The sequence below is a fragment of the Adiantum capillus-veneris genome, chromosome 23 (genome assembly GCF_014529385.1).
Source record: "Adiantum capillus-veneris isolate H3 chromosome 23, ASM1452938v2, whole genome shotgun sequence".
NCBI lineage: Eukaryota > Viridiplantae > Streptophyta > Polypodiopsida > Polypodiales > Pteridaceae > Adiantum > Adiantum capillus-veneris.
Window position 1 is genome coordinate 145,623,595 of NC_140953.1, and position 25,014 is coordinate 145,648,608.

At 41.8% G+C, this 25,014-nt stretch overlaps 1 protein-coding gene across 1 annotated transcript in view; it reads left to right on the plus strand.

The window, feature by feature from the left end:
- Positions 1-15,682: 15,682 nt before the first annotated feature.
- Positions 15,683-25,014, plus strand: part of LOC147428767 (putative methyltransferase At2g41040, chloroplastic) — a 164,296-nt gene continuing 154,964 nt past the window's right edge. Inside the window, exon 1 of the mRNA XM_086497018.1 lies at positions 15,683-15,840. Within this exon, the coding sequence (XP_086353144.1) occupies positions 15,709-15,840 (132 nt within the window). The 5' untranslated portion in view covers positions 15,683-15,708. The remainder of the gene's footprint in view (positions 15,841-25,014) is intronic.

Consider the following 25,014-nt stretch of genomic DNA (forward strand, 5'->3'; position numbering starts at 1 on the left):
TTTAGGGAGTTGGAAAGATTGTGCTTACTGCTGTAAATGGCAGTTCTTTCACACTTGTTGATGCACTTTATGTACCTGGGATCAAGAAGAATCTTTTGTCTGTATCTGCACTTGCTAGACTTAGACTTGTAGTCGAATTTGTGGATGACAGATGTACAGTACATGATCTCAGTTTTGGTGATGAAATTGTTGCATATGGGCTTTTGTGCATAAGCTCACTTTGTATGACAAGTGTGGACAAAATTTTACAAATGCAGTTGCAGATTCAAGGGTTATTTCAGATGCAAAACTTTGGCATGCACATTTTGGTCATTTGAATTTTGCCAGTTTGCTGCGTTTGCAGATATCTGATATGGTTGCTTCTTTGCCGCCTCTTGAAGCACCTCTCAAACATGTTTGTGAAGGCTGTATTTTGGGTAAGATGGTTCAATTAGGGCCACATGTAGGTTGCAGCTTGTGCATAGTGATGTTTGTGGGCCCATGCAAACTCCGTCCTTGAGCAATTACCTTTACTTCGTGACTTTCATTGATGATTACTCCAGCCATGCATGGGTATTTTCGCTTAAAGCGAAGTCCGAAGTATTTATGTGCTTCTAACAATCTCTGGCTATGGCTAAAAATGTATCGAAATGTACTATGGGCACCCTCCATTCCGATCGAGGGGGGAGTATATGTCTCATGAATTTAATGCATTTTTGGCTAGTGTGGGATAAAACACCAATGTGCAGTGCCTTATACACCTCAACAAAATGGTGTTGTTGAGAGGAAAAACAGGTCACTTACAAAAATGGCACAATCTATGATCAAAAGTCAAGCTTTGCCACATTCTTTTTGGCTTGAGGCCATTATGTGTGCCACTTATGTACTAAACAGGTGTCCTACAAAAGCTTTGCAGTCTATTACTCCATATGAAGCATGGCATGATAGAAAGCCTTCTATTGAGCACATGCGTGTTTTTGGTTGTTTGGCATATGCTTTGGTGCCACAAACACAACGCAAAAAAATGGATGATAAGGCTGTCAAATGTATTTTTGTTGGTTATAGTGCTGAAAGCAAAGGTTACAGGTTGTATCATCCGCAAACAAAGCGTATTTTGGTTTCACGGGATGTAGTGTTTGTGGAAGATTTTGTTCAACCCTTGCTGTCATGTACTACAGACAATAACGTAAGCTCACAGAACATTTATGACACTTTGTTGCCTCTTTTCAGTGGTGGAAGTTCGAATGTAAATTCCAATGAGGCAAATGTACAGCCTATGGCGTTTTCAGAAAATGTTACAGATCAGCCTATTACTGATGCAGGTGTACATGATGTTCTTGATGAGGAAAGGGCTGAAAATGAGCAGGCTAGAGGTATGCCAAAATGGCTGGTGCATACATTGCATGACAGTAAATTGGATGCACCTTTATCTAGTCGTACTCGTTCAGGCTCTCGCCATGCATCTTATGCATCAGATTGTTATGCTTTGGCTGTGTCTAGTTTACATGATATTGAGGAACCTCTATCTTTTGATGAAACACATAATTTAGAAAACTGGATGGCTGCCATGCAATCAGAATATGATGCACTTATAGAAAATGACACATGGACTTTATGTGGTTTGCCTCCTGGCAAAAAGGCCATTGGTACGAAGTGGGTTTACAAGTTGAAACGCAAGCCGGATGGTGAGATCGATTGCCATAAGGGTCGACTTGTTCCAAAGGGTTATGCACAACAAAAAGGCATAGATTATGAAGAGACTTTTGCTCCCACTTGTCGTATGACTACTGTGCATTTCTATGTGCATTGGTAGCTCATTTTGGTTGGGATGTACATCAATCAGACATTGTTACTGCTTTATTGAATGGTGACATATTTGAGGAAGTTTATGTAACGCAGCCTCGGGGTTTTGTCAAGAAAGGACAAGAGGACAAAGTGTGCAGATGTAAGAAGGCTTTGTTTGGGTTGAAGCAATCTCCTCGTGCTTGGTATGAGAAAGCTGAAACTCATTTGGTCAAACAAGGCTTTCATAACAGTCCAACAGAAAGCACATTGTATGTAAAGTTCGAGGGTGATGTACTTCTCATTGTGGTTCTTTATGTAGATGATTTGCTGATCATTGGACCAAATGAGAGACATATTGTTGAATTTAAGGCTGATTTGAATGCTACCTTCAAGATGAAAGATTTGGGACTGTTGCATCATTACTTGGGTATACAGTTTAAGCAGTGTGATGGTGGTATTGTCTTGTGTCACAAAAGTTACATAGAGATATTACTATGTAAGTTTGGACTTGAGGATTGCAAACCTATTGCCACTTCCATGGAAATAGGTTTGAAGCTCAGTCTACATGATGCTGGTGATCCTGCTGATGTCACTCTTTACCAAACTGCTGTTGGCTGCCTGATTTATGTATGCAACACGAGGCCGGGTATTCAATTTTCAGTCTCACAGGTTAGCAAATGTATGCATAGCCCAAGGTCTAAGCATTGGCAGGCTGTCAAGAGGATTTCTCGCTACCTCAATGGCACTTTACATCTTGGCTTGTTTTATCCCAAGGGGGGATCATTGTCGCCAGACTTACGTGCTTTTTCGGACTCAGATTGGGCTGGTTGTTTTGACATGAGAGTGTCCACAAGTGGTTTTTGTTTCATGCTTGGCAGTTCATGTATATCATGGTTGAGCAAGAAGCAACCTACTATGCACACTTCTAGTTGTGAGGATGAGTACAAGGTAGTCTTCATAGCTACGATTGAGTGTGTATGGCTCAGATGCCTTATGGCTAATTTGAGTGTTGGATAGGACACTACCAACACTATCTACACTAACAGTCAGAGTGCATTGGCATTTGCGAGGAACCCAGTTTTTCATGCTCGCACAAAGCACATTGAGGTGCATTACCACTATGTCAGGGCGAGGCTCTCAGCAGGAGATATCAGCTTGGCTTATGTGCCGACACAGGACAACCTTTCTGAGACTGTGGCTAGTTGTTTTGAGTTTGCTTTAGCCTTTGGTGGGTCGTTGCTTGATGTTTTCTTTGAGCTGGGGTATTCTTGACTATTGAGATACCTTTGGTGATACAGGTAGCTGGAGTTCCCCTCTTACGGTACCCTCGCCATAGGATATGTATTTGGACGGTTTCTTTTGCTTTTGACACCGAGTTGCGGGCGCACAGCAGTAGTTTATGTCCAGTGGTTGTTTTGAGCAGTCTAAGTGCTTACTTTTGCCCTGTCGGGTTTGAGAGTTTTCTCCCCGTATAGAGGAGACTCTGCCATATTTTTCCCGCGAGTCCATTTTATGTGTTCTTGGCACATTTGGGTGTCCTTACACATTGATTTTACTACATTTGGTTTGAGTTTCTGCTTTTATTATAGGGGAAACTTTGCCAAAATTTCCCAAGAAATTCGCCGTAAAGTTTTTGGCCACATTCTCTTGAGTCATGGTTGCGAGTAGTGCTTCCGAAAGAGAAGAGTACTACATCAAAAAGTTTGATGGCACAAATTTTGCTATTTGCTGGCAGCGTATGCAAGATGTTTTGATCAACAAAGGTTTGATAGCACCCTTGCATGAAAGAAGAGAGAATATCAATTTCATCTCACTTTCTAATTGATTCAAAGCTAATCATAATAGACGTCTGTAAGTAATAAGTGTAATTTTGTCTCTTACATTGAGCTATACAATCAAATCGGATCTGGTTCCTGCATTTTATGTTTATTTGTGACTGTAGTTGATCTATGGTATTAAGTTAGAACTGATGAAATTTTCTTCCCTCTAAGTTGTCTCACATTTAGGTTTCATCAAGGTTATGGATCACTTTTTGTTTGGGTTCCGCCTAAATTTATTCTTTACTTTGTGATTGTCAAGTCAAGGTGCCAAGATTGTACGTGCTAAATGTGCAATCTATTTGCTTCTAATTTTGTCGCGATAATCATCAGTGGTTTAAAACTTAATCACATATATAGTCCACCTCATCAAGCACACCCTCATCTCACACAAGCCCTTGGTCACATTACCGAACACACTAGTTGAGATATTGTACATTGTTATGGCAAGGATCTTATGGTTGAATTGAATTGAAGTGGAAAAATTTATACACATGTTAAAGCTCCTACGCCTGAAGAGGGCATGACTCTCCGCTCCCCACCTTGTCATGGAAACTTATGGTTATTGACACGTGCATTAGAGTGCCTACATCTCGTGAGGCAAGACTCTCCGCTTTGCAATAATGTTATAGCAATTTATGGATGTCGATACATGTGTACTAGAGTACCTATGCTTGGTAAGGCAAAACTCTCCGTAGTTACATTGTATATGGAATTGGCCCACCAAATTTGGTATGGATTGATATGAAAGGATATGATGAATTGGTATGGAAAGGTGGAAGGGTGACAAACTTGGTAGTCTATTTGGAACAACATTGCACCTATGCACATTCACATTTTTGCATTTTTAAATTGCTTCCTACTAATCATTGCTACTCTTTTGTTTTTTGGTTACTCATTGTGCTATGCAAGCATGTACCCAGCGTCTTGTACCTCGCACTGAACCCCACCACTTATGTACCTCGCAATTGGGGACAATTTCTTTTCCAACCCCGGATTATGTTATGGATAAGGGATATGTACATTTATTACTCAAGTTCTCATTATGAGCTATGGCCATTTATGCGCGACCGACCAATGTGTATTGATTTTTGAGCATTGAATAATCTATAAATAAATACGTAGTAAGAGGAAAATGCTCACTCTTGCACAGGGAGAGATTGCACCCAATGCCTATGTCTTCTTTTCTCCTCTTCCCTCTCCTCTCTTGGCGTGCCAGTGTAGCACTCCGCTCTAGGAGGTGCACTTGCACTCTCTCTCTCTCTCTCTCTCTCTCTCTCTCTCTCTCTCTCTCTCTCTCTCTCTCTCTCTATGTCTCTCTCTTATCGAGTGCAATCTTGTATATGCGCTAAGGTATTTTCCAGCTATGCAGATTTGTTGGTTTTATAGCTTGCAGTACATTGTTTTTAGTGTTTTGCAGGATGCTCCTTCTTTTGTAGCACTTATGGGCTTGATATATCCTGTGTGGACAACATCAAGCTTCTATGCATCATGGCATTGAGTTTATGCTACAAAACGCAAGACATGTACCCAAATTGACAAAGACTTGGACAGCTGGATGATTTGGGTTGCACTACCATATTTGCTCATGGTTCTTTGATTATCAAGAACGAAAATCTGGTCATGCTTAAAGGCCATAATTCTCTCTTTCATGAAAGAGAATTCTATTTGTGTAGCCAAGCTGCCGTCTACAGAGTTGTGGCATGGCCGGCTAGGACATATGAGTCACAAGGGAATGAAAGTCTTGCAGTGTTTTGATTATATCCTTGTGTTAGATTACTCTAACTTCTTTTTATGTGAGCATTACATCTATAGCAAACAGACTAGGTTGACATCAGCGCCTTTGGACAAGGAGTTAGGGAGTCCTCTAGATCTCGTTCATAGCGACTTATGCAGACCTATGCCAGTCAAGTCCCTAGGGGGAGCATTATGCTTCCTGACATTCATAGATGACCCTACTAGAAATGTGTGGGTTTATCTCTTGAAGCAAAAGAGCAACGTCTTTAGTGTCTTTCAAAAGTTCTTAACCTTGGTAGAGAAAAAATTGGGTAAAAAACTTAAAGCTTTGCGAAGTAATAATGGAGGCGGGTACATCTCCTCCAAATTCAAGGATTTTTGCAATAAACGAGGCATTAGAAGACATTTCACCACGCCTTACACACCCGCCCAAAATGGTGTGGATGAGAGGATGAATAGAAATATTCAGGAACGAATCCTTCTATGTTGTCTACGACCAACTTACCTCAAAATTTTTGGGGAGAAGTTGTTATGATGGCTGCTTATTTGATCAATCGGTCACCTAGTACACCACTATAGTACAAGGTTTCGCAGGAGATGTGGACGGACGAACAACCCAATTATGAAAGATTACGTGCATTTGGGTGTGAGGCATTCTCACATGTGCCAAAAGGGCTTAGACAAAAGCTGGACCCCAAATCACACAAGTGCATCTTCATTGGATATGGTAAGATGTATAGACAGCCAGTGAAAGACATTGAGTAATGCAGAGTACGATTTGAGGATGTTGCCTCACCACCAATTACACAGCATGTTGGACGTGCTAGTGATGCACCTTCCACTATTATACACAAACATGTTGCTCCAGAGAGAGCGGAACTCAGCAGCCAAGCACTTTGGAGATCTACTCGTACGTCTTGTGCACGGCAACGTTTTGAGCGAGGATTGGACTATTTGTTAGTCACTGACTTCGGTTAGCATACTTGCTACAAAGAGGCCATTCAAATGGACGATATTGTGAAGTGGGAAGAGACTGTGCAATTTGAGTATAACTCAATCTTAGAAAATGAAACTTGAGAATCGACAAAGTTACCTATGGGTAAATAGGCATTGCCATGCAAATGGGTGTACAAGAAGAAAAGGCGGAAACTCCTCCTTGAATAGAACTGCCACTCCCCCTGAGCCCCGTCCTTGATGCTCTGATTTGGTCTCCTGTCTGCAGGCTGTCTCGCATCTATATCCGCTCACCTGTGGCATGGATTGCCCAGGTGCTTGATGCCTCTCAAGGTAGAAAATGATGTCTCTCCCCATGAAGCTATCCTCAAAGGCCCCTACATCAAGACGGAGTGACCCATTACAATTCCAGGTTGCCATCTTTAGTATACCATCGATGATCCCTGTTGGAATTAGGGTTGCAGAGAAACGCACACAGCTTGGAAAAGATGAAGGAAGCTCAAGGCAAACAATAGAGAGTGTGTTACTTAGTGTGTAATGGAAAAAATAGATAGCCCTAGAGTGATGGGCGTATATACAATGCACGGGGGAAAAAACCTCCTAAAGAGGGAAAAAATGCCCCGGTGGTCCTAGTGTGTTCACACACATCACAACCACATGTATATGGTAACAAATCCCCCCTGGAGTGATGCGGTGAACGAGAGCTAGCACATGAGTAAAGGGAAGTGCCATGCCTTGAGGACATGATCAGTCCACAAAGGGGAGTAAGCCCAAAGCTTTGCGGAAAGCTTCAAGCTTCTCACGAGACAATGCCTTTGTGAAAAGATCTGCAAGGTTGTCATGTGTTGGCACATAAGCCAAGCAGATCTCTCTTGTTGAGAGCCTCTCCCTGACATAGTGGTAATGCACCTCAATGTGCTTTGTGCGAGCATGAAAAATTGGGTTCCTTGCAACTGCCAATGCGCTCTGACTGTCAGTGTAGATAGTGTTGGAAGTGTCCTATCCAACACCCAAATCACCCATAAGGTGTCTGAGCCATACACACTAAACCGTAGATGTGAAGACTGTCCTGTACTCAGCCTCACAACTCAAAGTGGCCACTGTAGGTTGCTTCTTGCTCAACCATGAAACAAAAACCACTTGTGGACACTCGCGTGTCAAAACAACCAGCCCAATCTGAGTCCGAAAAAGCATGTAAGCCTGGCGGCAATGATCCCCCCTTGGGATAAAACAAGCCAAGATGTAAAGTGCCACTAAGGTAGCGGAAAATCCTCTTGATAGCCTGCCAATGCTTAGACCCTGGGCTATGCATAAATATGCTGACCTTGTATGCAGCCTGATTCCTGTATCAATTTGATAAAATTAGCTATTCTTTCACAAAGACGGTATAATTTTTGCTAAATATGGTGGTTGGTCCTGTGTATCACTTCAAGTGAGCTATGGGAGTCAACAATTGACTTTCAGATTCGGCTTTGGTAAAAATCAAAGGATTAATCTGCAACTTGGAAACTGAGTGAACATGTATCAATTTGGATCCGATTGAACCCAAAATTGCCCGGTGGCTTTGTATTATGCTGGTCCAACACTGTACAAGTTCAAAAGTAAAAAATGATGGCTCCGTGTAGCAGTAGTAAATAATTGCAATTATTTAATTTTGTCAACTTTTTACACTTTCTGGCTTGGTTTGCCAAGTATACAACCTGTTAAGGTCCTTGGACAAGTTTCAACAAGTTTGGACAAAATATATTCAAGTTTATAAATTTTTTCGTATCCGCAGACTTTGATTTCAAGAATTTGGCTTAAGTTTCACTTTTGTGATCCAAATTTCATCAAAATTGATTTGTGTGGTCTACTTGATATGCTTGACCTAGTGGTATGCTAAAATATGCAAGATTACCAAATTTTGAAGCAGATGTAAATAATCACGATTATTTACTGTGGCTATTTTTTTGCAAGTTTTTGTCCCAATCTTGACATAGATCTATTAAGCTCTTCAACTTAAAGTCTCTAGCCAAGTTTCATCAAGTTTGGACTATTTTTGGTCAAATGGTCATCAATTTTCTATCCGTAGATTTACTGCAAATTTGGTCACAATTTTCAATCCAATGATCCAAATCTTACCAAATTTGGTTTGTGGGCTTACTACAACATGGTAAAACCAGTGGTATGCTAACTTATTCAAAAAAGTTGAAAAATGAAGCAAATGTGAATAATCCCGATTATTTACAACTTGTAATTTTTTACTTCTTTTTGGTCAACTAAGCATGTATGCATGTCTATCACATCAATACAAGCCTATGAATCAATTTTCATCAAGTTTGGACTATTTTTTCCCAATTTACACTCAAGTTTCAGAAATAGTACAAACTTTACTTTTTTCCCAGTTTTTTTTCCAGTTTGGTGATCTAAATCCAATGTGCCTTTACGAAAGTTGTTTGTACACATGCAATGAGTCATTGGTATCAACCTTGGTTAATTTTGAGCTGAAAGTAAATAATCACGATTATTTACTTTATGCCCAAAATGAACAATTTTTTGCACTTTTTTTGTAGACAGTCTTTTCATGAGTTGTTTTAAGCCTATGAATCAAGTCAAAACTTAATTTGGCCTAAAATGTCAAGAAAAAGTAAATAATCTGAGTTTTTGCAAACTCTTGAAATTTTTACCTCAAAGTGTCATTGAACTTACCTAATAGTGCATACAACTCTTAAGCATACTCTCTAGTCGAATTGAGTGGTTTGGAATCTTTTCGTGCTATTTCTAGCCGTAGACCTAAAATTCTGCAACTTTAGATACAACCCACAATGATTTTTTTTGGAGAGAGCAATGTTCTGAAATCCACCTCGGATCCTACTTACCCTACTCCTTGGTTCTCATGCAATGAGGTTGTGGAAAGTGTCCACAAACACTCATTTTCTTGTTTTTTCTAGTTTCCTAAGCATTGATCTTAAGACTTGTCTCGTCTATCAACCATTCTCAAAATCCTAATCTAATTCTACAATCCTACAATCCTAAAGGCCCTCGACAAGTACGTTACTTCCAAGCTACCTCTACTCAGCAAAAGACGACAATCTTAAGCTATACGGTTTCTAAAAGAAGGTTTTTACTCTAGGAGATCCTAGAGGAAGTTAAAGGATAACTTCACAAGACGCTCGTGGTTTTCCCTAGTTTAGGTCTCTTCAATCCCCGGCAGCGGCGCCAAATGTAAGACGCCTGTCTAATCTCACTATCCTATCTTATTGGAGTTTTAGCGAGAACCACGATTAAATTGTCAATCCATGGGATGAAGCTGATTCGACTAGTGCATAGAGGCTACAAGAGGTTTTCAACCTCTCGAAAAACAACAAACAACTCGCATCTAACTCAAGCTACACTCAAGTGACTGAAATCACCAAAAGCCAATCGCTCATCGGCAAACAAATCACATCCGTTACAGCATCAAATGACATCCAAACGTACTGAAACTTATAGGACAAGTTTATAAGACCTAAGCACACATGCTTATGGTCTCAAATCCCACTTTAGGTCAAGTGCCAAAATCACGATTATTAACAACAGTGGATTTTTGACCTAGTCGTTTTCGACCCAGAATGCATCTAAATGCTTAGCAATGCTGCCCCAATACGCCACCTATGCTTAGTTTTTTATTTTAAAGTGTAAATTCCTACTTATGATGAAATTTAGACCGCGGGTCAACGACGCCAAAAGCTACGAAATACTGTGATGTGGTTACGTCAATGCGTAGAGCTCTTACCTGCGATTGCAATGCAACAGACGCGACTGCAATGTGACAATCGGGGAGGGAGAGAAGTGAGCGCCATAGCTCACACTGTGTATTTCATTATCCAAAACTTTTTTAATAACTTACAAAAATTTATCTTTTATACCTTAGCCAAGGTTTTTGGTGGTCAAAACTAACAATTTGGGAGCTCTAACTAAAGATAAGTAATGATTGGTTGATACAATCTGGAAGCTTGTAGCCCCGGCTCATCAATTACAAGGTTTATCCAAAAAATAGGACTTACAATATTCCCGATTTATCAAAAATAATAAGTGTTCTACAATGAGAGCTCCAAAAAATGGCATTCATATAATAATTGGATTGTAATTTTTGTTAGCTTTATTGAGTGATGTCCAGATTGGTTTTAAAATTTCAACTCATGTTATTCTTAAAAATCATGAAAAATGCTATCATTGTAGCATAGATGGATCCTATGGAAACGAAGGAGTTGAAAACAAAGATCAAGACTCTCATGGTCACATATATATGTGCCATGGACATGTGTGAGATGACCTCTACATTGGAGATACATGCATAGAATGTTTCCTTGACAACATAGTTGAAGCAGCTTGGTCATGCTTCGTAGTTTATGATGCAAAGTCTATTTGTAGGCTTATAGATAGTGTTGTGGGTAATATGAAACAATGTTTAAAAGACTTGGGGATACTGGTGCACCAACAGATGCGGATCTAGCAAAGCCACAACACTAAACTAATATATGACATGCAAAGAGATCAAAATTTAAAATATCGTGCAACATTGATGTGCAAGATGCCCACAGTCACAAGGCTAGGGCCATCTTTTGTTATGCGGCCACCTCTCAAGATGTGGTAGTTTCAAGGCCCGATGCATAAGCTGACGTAGACTATGAGCATTTATTGCACACCTACTTCATGTCCTATTGCACCATTGTTGTTTACCTCTTACCTAAGGACATCAAGCATTGTAGAAATCTCGACAAAGGAAGGTATGGAGTTTTGTGAGAGTGTACTGTCAAAGACGTCATATGGTTGTCACCTAAAGTACAATATGTTGTGAAGGACTTCAAAGTAGATGAAGTGGAGAGGCGTCACTCTTTTTCCCTAGAGAAAATTGTGTAATTATTTTATAGGGGGCATTGAGAAGCAAGTAACCACCATCACAGACCAGACGAAGCATGCACAACACCTTTGTAGGGTCTGTGAGCTTTGTAATTTAAAATTTTTCTTCCCATACACTAAATCCATTGACACATATGCACTGGATTTCTTTGTTGTGCAACTATGTGATTAGTGCAAAGTTTTTTTATAGCATTATAATGCTCATTGGCAAAATACGAAGCAAGAAGATAAATGCATGATTGTCAATATAATGTACAAAAACTATCTGAAGCCACCACCCCAACAAGAAAAGACTTTGTAGAATATCAATGAGCATTTTAATATGTTAGCGCTCAACCCAACAAAGTGTGTCTATGTATGCTAAGTGAGATGATGTCTAGATTCTAGTTTATTATGATGATTCCTATAATTTTGTAAAGATGTACACCCTATCAAATTTGTAGACACTGGGCTTATAAATGGATTTTTTTGTATAGGGATGGATTCTATTTTTGTCTCCCTCTCACTCGTGCACTCTATCTCAATACTTATGGACCATAGTGTAAAGTGATTCTATACAATATGTGGTGTGGTGTGCATACTTTCCATGGCTCCCCATCGGCTCCATCCACCATAGCCATCGAAGCCCATGAATGGTACCAAAGCCTAGGCCGCACTCCCACAAGCACATCAAGATGCCATTCTTTTGTTGTGGTAGGTGTTGGCAAGTTCTTGCCACTATGTGGTGGTGGGTTGTCATATCGCATATCCAAATGTTTCCTCAAAACACAAGCCACATGCGGCATCTCAAAATGTAGGCAAGGCAAGCTCCTAGATGGTGAAGGTGACCTACATTAGCGTTTTAAAACATGGCAAAGGAGTTAGTCCATGTGAGGTGAGGACCAGTGGTAGAGCTACTTGACCCATTGTGGCACATACAAGGCATTATGAAACACCGTTGGGTGGTGGGCACTAGCAAAGCAGCGATAATGTTTCAAACTACTACCTTAGGGCTTTTATGGTGTGCAATAGAGCGGGTGGTGCTCTTGATACTCTTGCCAAAATTAGCTACAGACAAAGCTTCTCAAAACACTACAATAGAGCTTGTGGCTTGGCAATGGCTGGTGGTAAAGTCAACAAAGCATCTATTTTTGGCAAGCATAGGCCCTCAAAAAGCTATCGATTCCAACATGTTTGGAGTATTCTCAGCTACCATGCCTCCAAAATTTTTGATAATACTATGAAAAAACCAGTAAGAATCTTATTGAAGCAAGCTGTGTGGGTTTTCAAGTGCAAGGTTACTCTCGAGTTGACATGCAATTGGAGTACAAAATTAGATCCCGAGTTTAAAGGTTTTTCTCAAGCACTTGGTACATAAACACAAATTTCCAAAAATTGTTTTTCTTATCGTCTATATCATAGGTTTGCAGCTTGTTTATTGATTATTAGTTTTTTGTCCAAATAAATTTGTATAGGACTAGACATTGTCCTAAATAAGACAATAAGAGGCCAATGGTGGAGGATAAAGAGAGAGAGAAGATAAACAAGAAGAAAATTTTTAATGCCATCAGAACAATCCCAAAAGATATATCTCACAACATGGGTAAGAATAAAGTTATTTTTGTTTCAGCTTCTCTCTCTCTCTCTCTCTCACACACACACACACACACACACACTCTAGTATACTGGTCATAAGTTCTTTAAAAAAAACCCCCAAAAAACAAACACGCCCCCCCTTTCCCCCCCCATGGTTGCATAATAAAAATACCCTTTTTGCCATGCCATTGGAAACTACCATATAAGGGGACTTTACCCTGACTTAACCAAAGCATGAAGAATCAAATGAAATCATCACATGGGGTAGGCGGCCCCTGTCCACTCTCTATCGCATTCCCCAAGCAATGGCACTTACAAGCTCGCGCAGTTGTGGGCGGCCGATTGCATTCAACCTGCTGGCTCTGGGAGCGTGCATGCCATCCTATATAAACTAAGGTGAGGGCATACTCTGGCCCTCACTTAGCCCTGGAGTAGGTCTTTTTTCTGCTCATTTTTTTGCCACTGTTTGAACTTGCTAAAATGGAGCTTGCAGCTCAAGTAACACAGGTACCTTACCATAAAGCTTCGGTTTTTGTTTGAGTGTTGTTGCAGTATTATGCATGGTTAGTGAACAAAGATGTTGTCTGACTTATACACTATGTATTTGTCTTAAACATAGAGACAAACTTTTGAGCCATATGGCTTAGCATTTGAGCAAAATAATGTTTTTTTTGAAGGGAATGCCTACATGTAATCTAGAGGTCGGCTCTGTAAAAAGCCGCTGCATAATTTTAAGTGCTACACCTGGGCATTGTTGTGGGCCTTGGGATTGCTTGTGCATAAAGAGCAACTGTTTTGGGCCTCTTTTGTTGACTGTACCAATGGGGAGAACACCTGAGTGAACGGTGTAAGCTATACAGATTTCTATATTGGCTTTTTCTGCCGCTTTAGGACTTTACCTGCGTTTTGTAGTAAGGTACTTGGTTATGGGTTTTGTATTAGGGAACACCTGCATGAGCTGGTTGTCGTTACAGGCTGTTATATTGGCTCTGTTTTTTAGCCGCTGCAGGACTCTACCTTTGCAGGCATAAATGTAACATTTGGTTTGGAAATAGGGGTATGTGTTGTCATCAGCCTGAGTTAATGTGTATGTGTATATTTGTGTGTATGTGTGTATATGTGTTGGTTTGGAGTGATAACTTGGCTGTTCTCAATGGCTGCTACTCCTGGGCACTGATACGGTTTGGTCCTAGTAACTTCTTATGCATAAAAGGTGACTATTGTTCATCAACTATATTAATGGAGGCAATACCTGCACAACTTAGTTTTGGCTGAGGACTTTTTTGACTCTGTTATAGCCGCTGTAGGACCTTGCAATTGCGGGCTTTACTGGTTATGAGGTTTTTTTATTGGTCTACTCATTGAGAAAAGGAGATATTCGTTTGGTACCTCTTACTAAAAGAGGATCTCTTTCCTACAACCATTGTATCTAAATAATTCTGATACTGAGTTATTTTTGTACATATAAGTTCATTATTCCTTGGCCAGCTCTCTTTTGCATGTAATACTTCAATTATGTCTTATTAGTTAAGATTTAAACAGCTACACACACACACACACACACACACACACACACACACGCGTCTTGATAAAAGGAGAACTTGAAATGTTGTAGGAACATCCAATGAAATCTCAAAGATCTATCTGATGGTAGAGAGAGAGAGAGAGAGAGAGAGAGAGAGAGAGAGAGAGGTAGACCAATCATAGCCATGTATATTTTTCTTTTTGAAAAAATGAGAAAAAGGAGTTCGCTTCTCCTTTTTAAATGTCCACCTGTGATAGTCACTTCAACTAGAGGATTTGAGGGGGGGGGGGACGAGGAGAGCATTGAAATTTTGAATGTCATAGTTATTGTATTGGAACAATAGCAAGATGCTCTCTGTGACAAATGTGACAAACTCAAGACATATGTGACAAATCTTTCTTTCAAGCATATGTGTGTGTGTGTGTGTGTGCGTGCGCACACACTATGTGTACATAGAGACATAATTGGAACATATCATGATGTCCCAAGACCTATGTGACAAATCTTCTTCAAGTATATATATATATATATATATATATATATGTGTGTGTGTGTGTGTGTGTGTGTGTGTGTACTATGTGTACATATAGATATTTATATGTATACATACATCCATACATACGTACAAGGATAGAAGCAAGTAAGAGAGTGGAGCAGAGATATTGAATCCAATTGCGTTCCTATCATTGAAACCAATCCTAAAACTCACTCCATTTATAAAAAAAAGTTTTATTATTACATTGAATTCTCTTAGATTTCATCTCTTCACACCATGCTAACTTATCTAATCTCTATAAACAAGCTTGGTAGCATTGCTAGATCAAGGTAGACCAAATGAAAGAATCTCTCTGTCTCTCTCTCTCTCTCTATACACACACACACACACACACACACACACATCCCAATAGAATTAGATCACTCCTAAGTTTGTTGAACAAGGGCTAGCACCTCATGGAAAATAATGTCTATGAGAAGCTTCCAATCTTGGTATCAAAAAAATGCTTTGCAACATCTATTAAGAGGTCGTGTCATGCATCACTTTTATAAATGTGATAGACTATACATATAGAAAGAGAGTATTGACAGTGTTCCACTTGGAAGAGAAGATAACCCTATGAGAATAGAGACATTGTTTCCTTGGCTGCAGCAACACGCGGATCACATACTAGTAGTCATTTGTAGAACCTTCCGGTTAAAAAGTGATGCCAACTAGAAACTTTAATTCTTATCCATTTTGAATGCATATAACCCCTTACATAGCCAAAGTCTAATTTTGATGCCAAAATGATGCCTTAAATAAGCCGTGTTTGTTATCCGATCTGTAATTTTTTTGCCTGGCTAGTTCTATGGTGTATAGCCTTCAACTCGCAAATTGTGACACGTGGCACAGAGTCCAGCTGCTTGTTATAAGTGAACATTGACGTGGATTAATGCAGCCCAGCGACGTAGAGGGGAATGGGGCTGCTCTCGTGCCCACCTTGTCTGGTGCTGCGGCCAACCCGCCCTCGTCCCTGCCTCTGCTCTCCCCTGCGCTGCGCAAACTCCTCCCGTCTTTCCGTCAAGTCTACCTTGACATACTCCAACACGGTAAAGCTCCTCTGTTTTGCTCTCTTGAACTGCCCACCTCTTTTATAAATCATGACATACTCCAGCTCCTTTGTTTTTCTATGAGAGAGAGAGAGTGAGAGAGAGAGAGTGAGAGAGAGAGAGAGAGAGAGAGAGAGTAGATTTCATACGCTCGTGTGTGCAATTGCCCCTTGCTGCAGTTCTCTCACACCCCAGCTCCACACCCACGAATTGGCATATGCGGATTTGGTTGTATCTCGGGGTGCTTGCCATAGGGCAAGCACGTACCAACAGGTATCCAGTCAAACTCAGCGGACAGCAACTGGTTGACCAAAATGATGGTCAAGGCGAGGGTGACACGCTTCGAACCCAGTAGCTAGGCGCTCACAGCCGGTGTCACTACCACTACGCCCGCATGTGGGCACTTGAGAGCAACGTGCCTTTTGTTGTACATAAAGCTTCGAGCAGTGTTGGCCCCCCAAAAAAGTGTGTGACCGGCTGCACGGACATGGGGACAGGCACCCCAATATCAAACCATTTCTGGCATATGCACCTTGCATGCACACACTTTTTTTCTTTGTGAATTTTGTTGATGGAATTTATAGGTGGGAAACCTGAGAGAGAGGAAAATCCACAAAAGATGAGAGATACAAAAAATGGAGCACCATGAGGCTCCAAAGGCTAGAAGCAGACAAAGTAAATCCTCTAAGCATAAAGAGCGATGTCCCAACATCATGTGCAAAATGTAGCACTTGACCAAGCGAGAATTTGAAAAAGGGAAAAGGTCAACATCAATGCCTTGAAACATCAACAAGTTCCTATGGTGTCTAATGGCCCACAGAACCCAAAATATGACCCAATTAAAAAACATCGCAAACTGAGATTGCGGAGACTGAAGCACAAAACCGTCTCTGAAAAATACCAGAAGGAAAACGCAGCCAGAGAGCAGCCGACACTTGTTGAATGAAGGACCTGGAGCAGCGACAAGCCCACAATAAGTGTGGCACAGTCTCCTCAGCTGCATGGAATCTTAGGCAACGAGAAGGTGCAATATGCTGTTCATGCAATAAGCTGCCAACAGGTAGAGCTTCCACTAAGCATCACCACAAGAAAATACGTTTGTTGCCACCACGAGGATGACTTGGAGAATGACCACAGTTGATTACCATGATGCACAATCCACATCAGATTGTAGGAGGGCATAAAAATTGCTAGCTGAAATGCATTCCAATTTGGTAGTAGCAAGATTCCAATCAGAAAGGCGAGAGTCCTCATTCACAGGACGAATGGGTGAGTGATCAGCAAGCATCCTTTGAATCTCCCGCTAAAGAGGAGAATAGTGGAGACCCAACCGAAAACGAGACACAGCATCAACGAATGGAAAAACATGACCCGTGTCATCCACCACCTGATGCACTTAGCGGATTCCTTTTTGGGAAAGAAAATAGGCTTGGCGAGGAGACCGTTGAACCAAATTTGAAGAGAATGCCCTGCTCCAATGGAGACTCTCCAAACGAAGGGAGTTAGCCAGAGGGGATTGTCTACCACGCCATGCCAAATGCAAAGTGACAGCTTTCCAATCAACAATAAGAGAAGAAGTAAAAGGATATCTTGGAATTTGTCCTTCAAGGTTTCCAAAAATGACGTCCCAATATGTTTGCTGCCAATGACCAAAAGATGGCATGACAATATGTGCATACCTATGTGATACCATGAGTGTCCAAGGTTGGTGCTTCTCCAGGAGGACTGGCAATAGCATAGCTTTCCGGGCCAGAACATGACGCTGCAAGTCCATAATATTCAGCTCCTCCAAGCCATTTGGGAGAACAGAGCTTGTCCATAGATAAAAGCCGAAGACCCTTCGTGCTAGACGAGGTCCGCCAGAAATGCTCCAAAATATTGGACATAAGGGAGTGCAAGCGCAACTAAGACCAGGATAGCAGAGGTAAATAAAACTGCACATAAGCCACGATAATGCACTAGAGAATTTTGAGACGTACATGTAACGACCAAGTGGACAATTTCCAATAATTTACTTGGAGTGTAGATGTTGGAGTACCCAGTCCAGTTTTTGCGCAACCGATACATCCAGGCCAGCAGATAACCCAAATGGCGAACTATGCTATGTGGAAGAACCATCTCTTCTGGCCACAATATCTGATGCCAATCACACTCTTTCAAAGGTAATAGCTTGGATTTACAAAAATTAACTTTGAGGCCTACGCCAATCCAAACAAGTGAAGAGTATGCATAATGTGTTGTACATCCTCATAGCGGTTTGCGAGGCATAAATAGAGAAACGCTCGCATAGGCCAGACCGATAAAGTGCTTTCCGGATGGTAATGTTAGGCCATACAATCTGCTAATGGAGGTCAAGAAATCCAAATACTTAAGCAAGGGGTGTATAGCAACTGCATAAACAAATTTCTGAGAGGACATCCCAGCCTTACAGAACGTCCCAAAGGCCAAGGTTTTGTAAGAGATCCATGCAACAAACCTACAGAAGTGCTGTGTGCATACAAGAAAGACACGACAGAGGATAGCTTAGGCCCAAATCCCAGGTTTTCCACGGTATTTGCAATGTAATCCCAAAGAACAATATCAAATGCCTTTTCAATGTCAACTTGCATAACCAAGACATCTTGTCGAGTGTATTTTGCATATTCCATTCCAATGACGACAAGGTTATCAGTAATCTGACTCATGGAATGAAATCGTATTGAGATTGATGTAAGCCTTCATGCAGAAAGCACTTGAGTTGGTTAACAAGCATTTTGGCCATCAATTTATATACTACAGGCATGAGCATAATAGGCGGCCAATGAGAAAATTCTTCACAAAATGCATGCTTGGGTATCAGCTTAAGCAAGCCTTCGAGGGCAATTACTATTGCTCCCAGGCCGTATTTATCATGATCAACAATTAGAGACCATCCCAACCTGGAGCTTTCCATGGGCCCAAATCAAGCAAGCTGGCATACATTTCCGTCTCAGTGAAAACCACTTCCAAGTCTTGAGCTTGTTGCATCAAAAGAATGGGAGTAACATGTGATAGAAACAAGTGACGTGCTTGGCGAGCTTCTTGGGCAAGAGAAGACGGAGCCTCAAACATCTTGTCATAATGAGAGTGCAGGGCATAAGCCAACTCTCGTAAGGAGGAGGTGCACTCCCCTGACGATAATTTAACTCTCTGTATAGCTTGAGATTGCCTAGAATGATGTAAGTTCTTGAAGAATCGTATAGAGTCACATCCTTTATTTGCAAAAGCGTGTTGGGGAGCTCGAGTCTACCATTTGGCGAGTTCCTTGTTATTGTTATGCCGTAATATAGTGCGAGCAAAGAGAAACTTAGTCATTTGAGACTTAGTAAGAGAGGAATTGTTAGCCAAGTGCATCAATCTGCTCCAAGTATCCTTTGCTTGTGTAACCTGTTCTCTCAATTGTGGCAAATAATACCTGGCATAATCTTGGATAACACATTGAATACGCATAACAAAGCGAAACCAGGCTGTATTCATATTAACATGCATTTAAGAGGTCAAAGGAGGGATAATGTCAACAATCATGGTGCGAAAAAGTTTATGCTTGAGATAAGCATTATTGACACGCAAAAGTCTCTTTCTAGGCAGGGAGTCTGTTAGGTGCTGCGGAATGAATGTTTGACTTTGCTCAAGATGAGTGCTCCGAACTGTGCTCAAGGTTCCTTTTACTTACGGAAGGGAGAGCCTTCCGTTCCTTTAGTGAGAGAGTGCAATGGACACAAACAAAATGAATGGACACTGTGAATGGAAGTGCATGAGACTGAAATATAGAGAAGAGAATACGACACCAGAGACGTTGTAAAACCCTCCTCCGAAGGCCCCACTCTCTATGGCGAGAGCGGTCTACTTATGATTGCACAAATCTCTACAATGCTTGGACTTGCCGACGATGTCGACGATGATGAGGACAACGACGAGACGGGCTGAAATCTGGAAACTCTAAGGGCTGAAATCTGCAAATCTTTATCTGCTGAATTCTGACTCTATGTCGATGACGACGGTACGTCGACGACGCACTGAAAACGCAGATGCTGAAATCTGCGTTTTCCGGGTTGAGACTGTAAACCTTGCTGAAACTGACCGTGCGGCGAGGAACTGCTGCAGGAAGGTGAGGTCTACGAGGTTCGGGACTTGATCTGCGGTGTCTAAGGGCTGAAAACTGAAAACGCTGAGGTTTCTTGATGTTCTGTCGCGGTAAATTTGCAAAACGCTGGGTTATGATGCAGATGCAAAAACGCTATGGCTGAAAATCTGCAAATCTCTTGCCGGTTGTTCTGCAAATGCAAAACGCTAGGCTGATCTGCTGTGTCGTGATGGCGCCGGGGCTGCTCTGCTGTGCACCAAAACGCCAGGGCTGATCTGATCCAAAAACGCTAGCTTTATGTTGTGAAGCAAAAACGCTAGGGCTTGGGGTTCTACTGAGAAGTTGCCTGTTGAGCGAGTGCTCCCGTTGCCTCTTCTGCTAGAAAGTGCTAGCTCTAGTTTGCTTATGTACAAACTTAGTAAAATTGCCCTACCTACTTTCCAACAAAAGTCACTTAAAAAAAATAAGTGAAAAATGTCAAAAATAGGTTAAATGCACTAGAAAATTCCCCTGAAGGATTTTGATGGGAATGCTTATGATCATGCTGTGTGCAACTAGAGGATATGCATCTACACTAAGTGACTGGTCATGCACGGTCTGTGAACAGACTCACAAAAGTGCTAGATCACTTCTAAATCTAGACTGACTAGACTGACTAAACCCTTGTCGTGCTGTAGCTTGTCCACGGACACATAGGGTTGGATGTGTCACGTGACATCCCCTCCTTTTCAAAGTGAGGTACTGGTACCGAACTGTATGGCGTGTCATAGTGGAATATAGTCACTTCTTCGTCTTCCTTAAGATTCCCATTCTTGCTTAGCTGTGATGGCTATATTGGCCGCTATGTCACGTATGGTACGAGGATTCACTTAGTGAAAGTGATCCTTTCACCCTCTACTTAGCGGGTCGAAGCAGCAGTAGCTTCAATAAACAGCGGCTCACTCAATCAAGGGATCTCTCAGCTAAATAAGAGAGAAAAAAACCCCTTCAAATAGCAGCTCCCTCGACCTCTTCTAAAACGAGGAGGACACAAAGAGGGCACAAGGCCAAGCTCATTTGTTTTGAATAGACTGTTTGTCAAGCGATTGAACTCCCATAAGAGACTAGAGAGCCAAACCCAAGCTAGCAAGTCCATCACGTGTTCAATTCTCTTTAAATGGGTTGAGAGAAATCGATGAAATTGAAGATGCTTTTAATGCATTGAAGATTGCCACGGATGATAGAATAGCCCTTAGTACCTTATCTACCCCAAGCATGCAATTACGCTTTAGAATCGGGGAGGAAATTATATGGAAACCTAGTACATGTACCACGTGCATTCAAGGAGTATTATTGAAATATGTTATTTGCAAAATTTTAATGATTAGACCACACCCTTTTGGGGAGATTGTTAATAGCATCTGGAATCCTGGAAGGGACTCTTCGCCGGCCCACTCTGATGTGTGGGTCGTGCGGTACTTGAACTTCATAAAGGTTTGCAAAGCTTGCTTCTTTGGGCCGCGCCGAAAGCGACACAAAGTCTTGTGTGGCTCCTTCAATGCTTCAACTTCGTCGAGTGTCATGCTTCTTTCTTCTTCAAGAATATCCATGGCTGAAAATTCTTGAAACCACTTCCAACACAAAAACATGAACATATCCATTCCATGTAAAGTGAGTGGAAAAAGTCTTGTCTTCCTAAACGAGTGTGCATGCAATGTAGATGGACAAATAGATGGAGTGCTAAACCGTTCACCACACACACGCAAACAATGAGCTCGAATCTTTCTCTTGTGGTCTAAAGCAATCAACTATGGCGATTCACAACGGAAATGCCCATGCTTGGTGCCTTTCTTTCATGTGCTCTTTCTACAACTGTGTCGTGCCAAGGAAGAGACATGGAATGTGACTCCCGTGAATGCATACTTTTCAGGTTTTCATGAACAAACCGCATACATTCGTGCTCATTCATGAGTGAAACGTGCTCAACGTACAATATGTCATGCCTAGGAAAAGGGATCACATAAAGATGTTGACTAAAATACAGGAAATGATCACGAATGAAACACTCGTACAATGAGTGCTGACAAATTATTCGAACACAGTACTTCCTGTGGGGGTTCTTTGGACCTAGGCTCGAGAGCCAAGATCGGTTCTTCCTGAATGATCGAATCGTCCTGTGGGGGTTCTTTGGACCTCGACTCGAGAGCCAAGATCAATTCTTCGTGATTGATCAAATCTGCAACGAGGTTAGCTTCGCTAGAAAAAGCATTCACTAACTCATCCTTCTTGTGAACAATCACATCTTCTTTATGCAAATCATCATGCTTGTGAGAAATCACATCATTATCATCCAAATCATCATGCTCATCATTATCATCCAAATCATCAAGCTTATCATTGTCATCCAAATCATCATCATGCAAATCATGTGTCTCATGCTTGGGAGAAGAAGAGACTGAGAGAGTCTCCCTTTCCTGATTTTGTGCAAACTGCGCCTGTACTTGAGAAAAAAGTCGCCACAACTCTTTCATGTGTTGGTCGCTCTTCTCTTGTCTTCCTTTGTTCTCGCGATCATATTCTGCTTGTGTTTCATTGTTCTCGTGATCAAATTTTGCTTGTCTCTCTTTGGCTTCCAAGCGTGCTTGGTCGTGCTCATGCTCTATGGCTGCCATTCCTTCTTTGTATTCACGATCTGTCGCTGCCCTTCGTTCTTCATATGCCTTTCTTTCTGCTTTTGCTTCTCTTTCTGCTTTTCTTTCTTCGTGTTCTAACTGTCTTTCCATAAACAACTGCTCTAACTCCTCCATAGGAGTTAGTGCAATCCTTGGCGTAGATGGGAAAGGGGGAGGGTCCGAAAAACCTCCTGGTGGGGAAAATTCTTCTTCGCCTCTCTCATGCTCATCAATTCCAAGCGAAGTATCCATTCCGCTTCGAGTGATGACCATCCACTGAAGGCTTGGGTTCTTAAGTTCACGAGGAACTTGGGTTCTTGGGGGTCTTGGGTTCTTGGGTCTTGAGGTTCTTCTTTCGCTTGCAATCTGTGTTTAAGAAGGATCTTCTCTTCACCCGAGTTCTTCTCTTTTCCGTGGGTGCACCCCTCGGCGGCCTTGCGCTCACACCAAGGTTGCTTTTTCCCACCTCACGTCGATTGGCCGGCCGCTAAGTGCACGGTCCGCTCTCAATGAGTGAAAAGAGGCACAAGGGGAGGTTGGACAAGCCCTTCTATCCTGGGATTCCTGTCACTCTTCAAAAACACGGTTAGGAATCGACACGCCCAAGTGAACTTGGGTTCGTGCGACCTCAACAAGCAAAAAAATAATTTATGTGGTTCTTTCCTTGAGTGATACAGAACACTGCCAAAGCTCAGATACCAATGTTATTTGCAGTGGAATGAATGTTTGACTTTGCTCAAGATGAGTGCTCCGAACTGTGCTCAAGGTTCCTTTTACTTACGGAAGGGAGAGCCTTCCGTTGCTTTAGTGAGAGAGTGCAATGGATACAAACAAAATGAATGGACACTGTGAATGGAAGTGCATGAGACTGAAAGATAGAGAAGAGAATACGACGCCAGAGACGTTGTAAAACCCTCCTCCGAAGGCCCCACTCTCTATGGCGAGAGTGGTCTACTTATGATTGCACAAATATCTACAATGCTTGGACTTGCCGACGATGTCGACGACGATGAGGACGACGACGAGACGGGCTGAAATCTGGAAACTCTAAGGGCTGAAATCTGCAAATGAATTCTGACTCTATGTCGATGACGATGTCGATGACGACGGTACGTCGACGACGCGCTGAAAACGCAGATGCTGAAATCTACGTTTTTCGGGCTGAAACTGTAAACCTTGCTGAAACTGACCGTGCGGCGAGGAACTGCTGCGGGAAGGTGAGATCTGCGAGGTTCGGGACTTGATCTGCGGTGTCTAAGGGCTGAAAACTGAAAACGCTGAGGTTTCTTGATGTTCCGTCGCGGTAAATCTGCAAAACGCTTGGTTATGATGCAGATGCAAAAACGCTAGGGCTGAAAATTTGCAAATCTCTCGCCGGTTGTTCTGCAAATGCAAAACGCTAGGCTGATCTGTTGCGTCGTGATGGCACCGGGGCTGCTCTGCTGTGCACCAAAACGCCAGGGCTGATCTGATCCAAAAACGCTAGCTTTATGCTGTGAAGCAAAAACGTAGGGCTTTGGGTTCTGCTGAGAAGTTGCCTGTTGAGCGAGTGCTCCCGCTGCGTCTTCTGCCAGAAAGTGCTAGCTCTAGTTTGCTTATATACAAACTTAGCAAAATTGCCCTACCTACTTTCCAACAAAACTCACTTAAAAATAATAAGTGAAAAATGTCAAAAATAGGAAAAATAGGTTAAATGCACTGGAAAATTCCCCTGATGGATTCTGATGAAAATGCTTATGATCATGCTGTGTGCAACCAGAGGATATGCATCTACACTAAGTGACTGGTCATGCACGGTCTGCGAACAGACTCACAAAAGTGCCAGATCACTTCTAAATCTAGACTGACTAGACTGACTGAACCCTTGTCGTGCTGTAGCTTGTCCACGGACACATAGGGTTGGATGTGTCATGTGACAGAGTCATTGACAGAATAGGAGCCAAAATGGAGTTTCAAGCATGTGGGAAAATGATCCGAAAGACACATAGCATAATCAATCCGCATGCCACATACAAAGTGGTCATATTGCTTCATGTGAAAAAGATACTAGCGTATGTTGAAAAGGGAACCTTGAATCATCCACATGCAAAAGGGGCCCCAAATCCAATCCATTACAAGTCAACATAAACTGATCCCATGATTGTCGTTCTATATGAAGCATGTGTGATTGCCCAGTAGTATCAAGGTTTGGTGCATTATTAAAATCCCCATAGAGAAAAGCATTGGAACGCAAACAATACAAGGAGACAACCCTATCAGCAGAGGCTGTGTATGCATACAATCCGCCAAATTGGAAGACTTCCCCATTAACAATACATCGGCCATTGCCCATTCGGGTCATTGAAGACCAAGGTCAAGAAGAGCTCATGTCGAACAAGCATGAGCACTCCGGATTAGCCAGCAGATCCTGCATAAGCTATC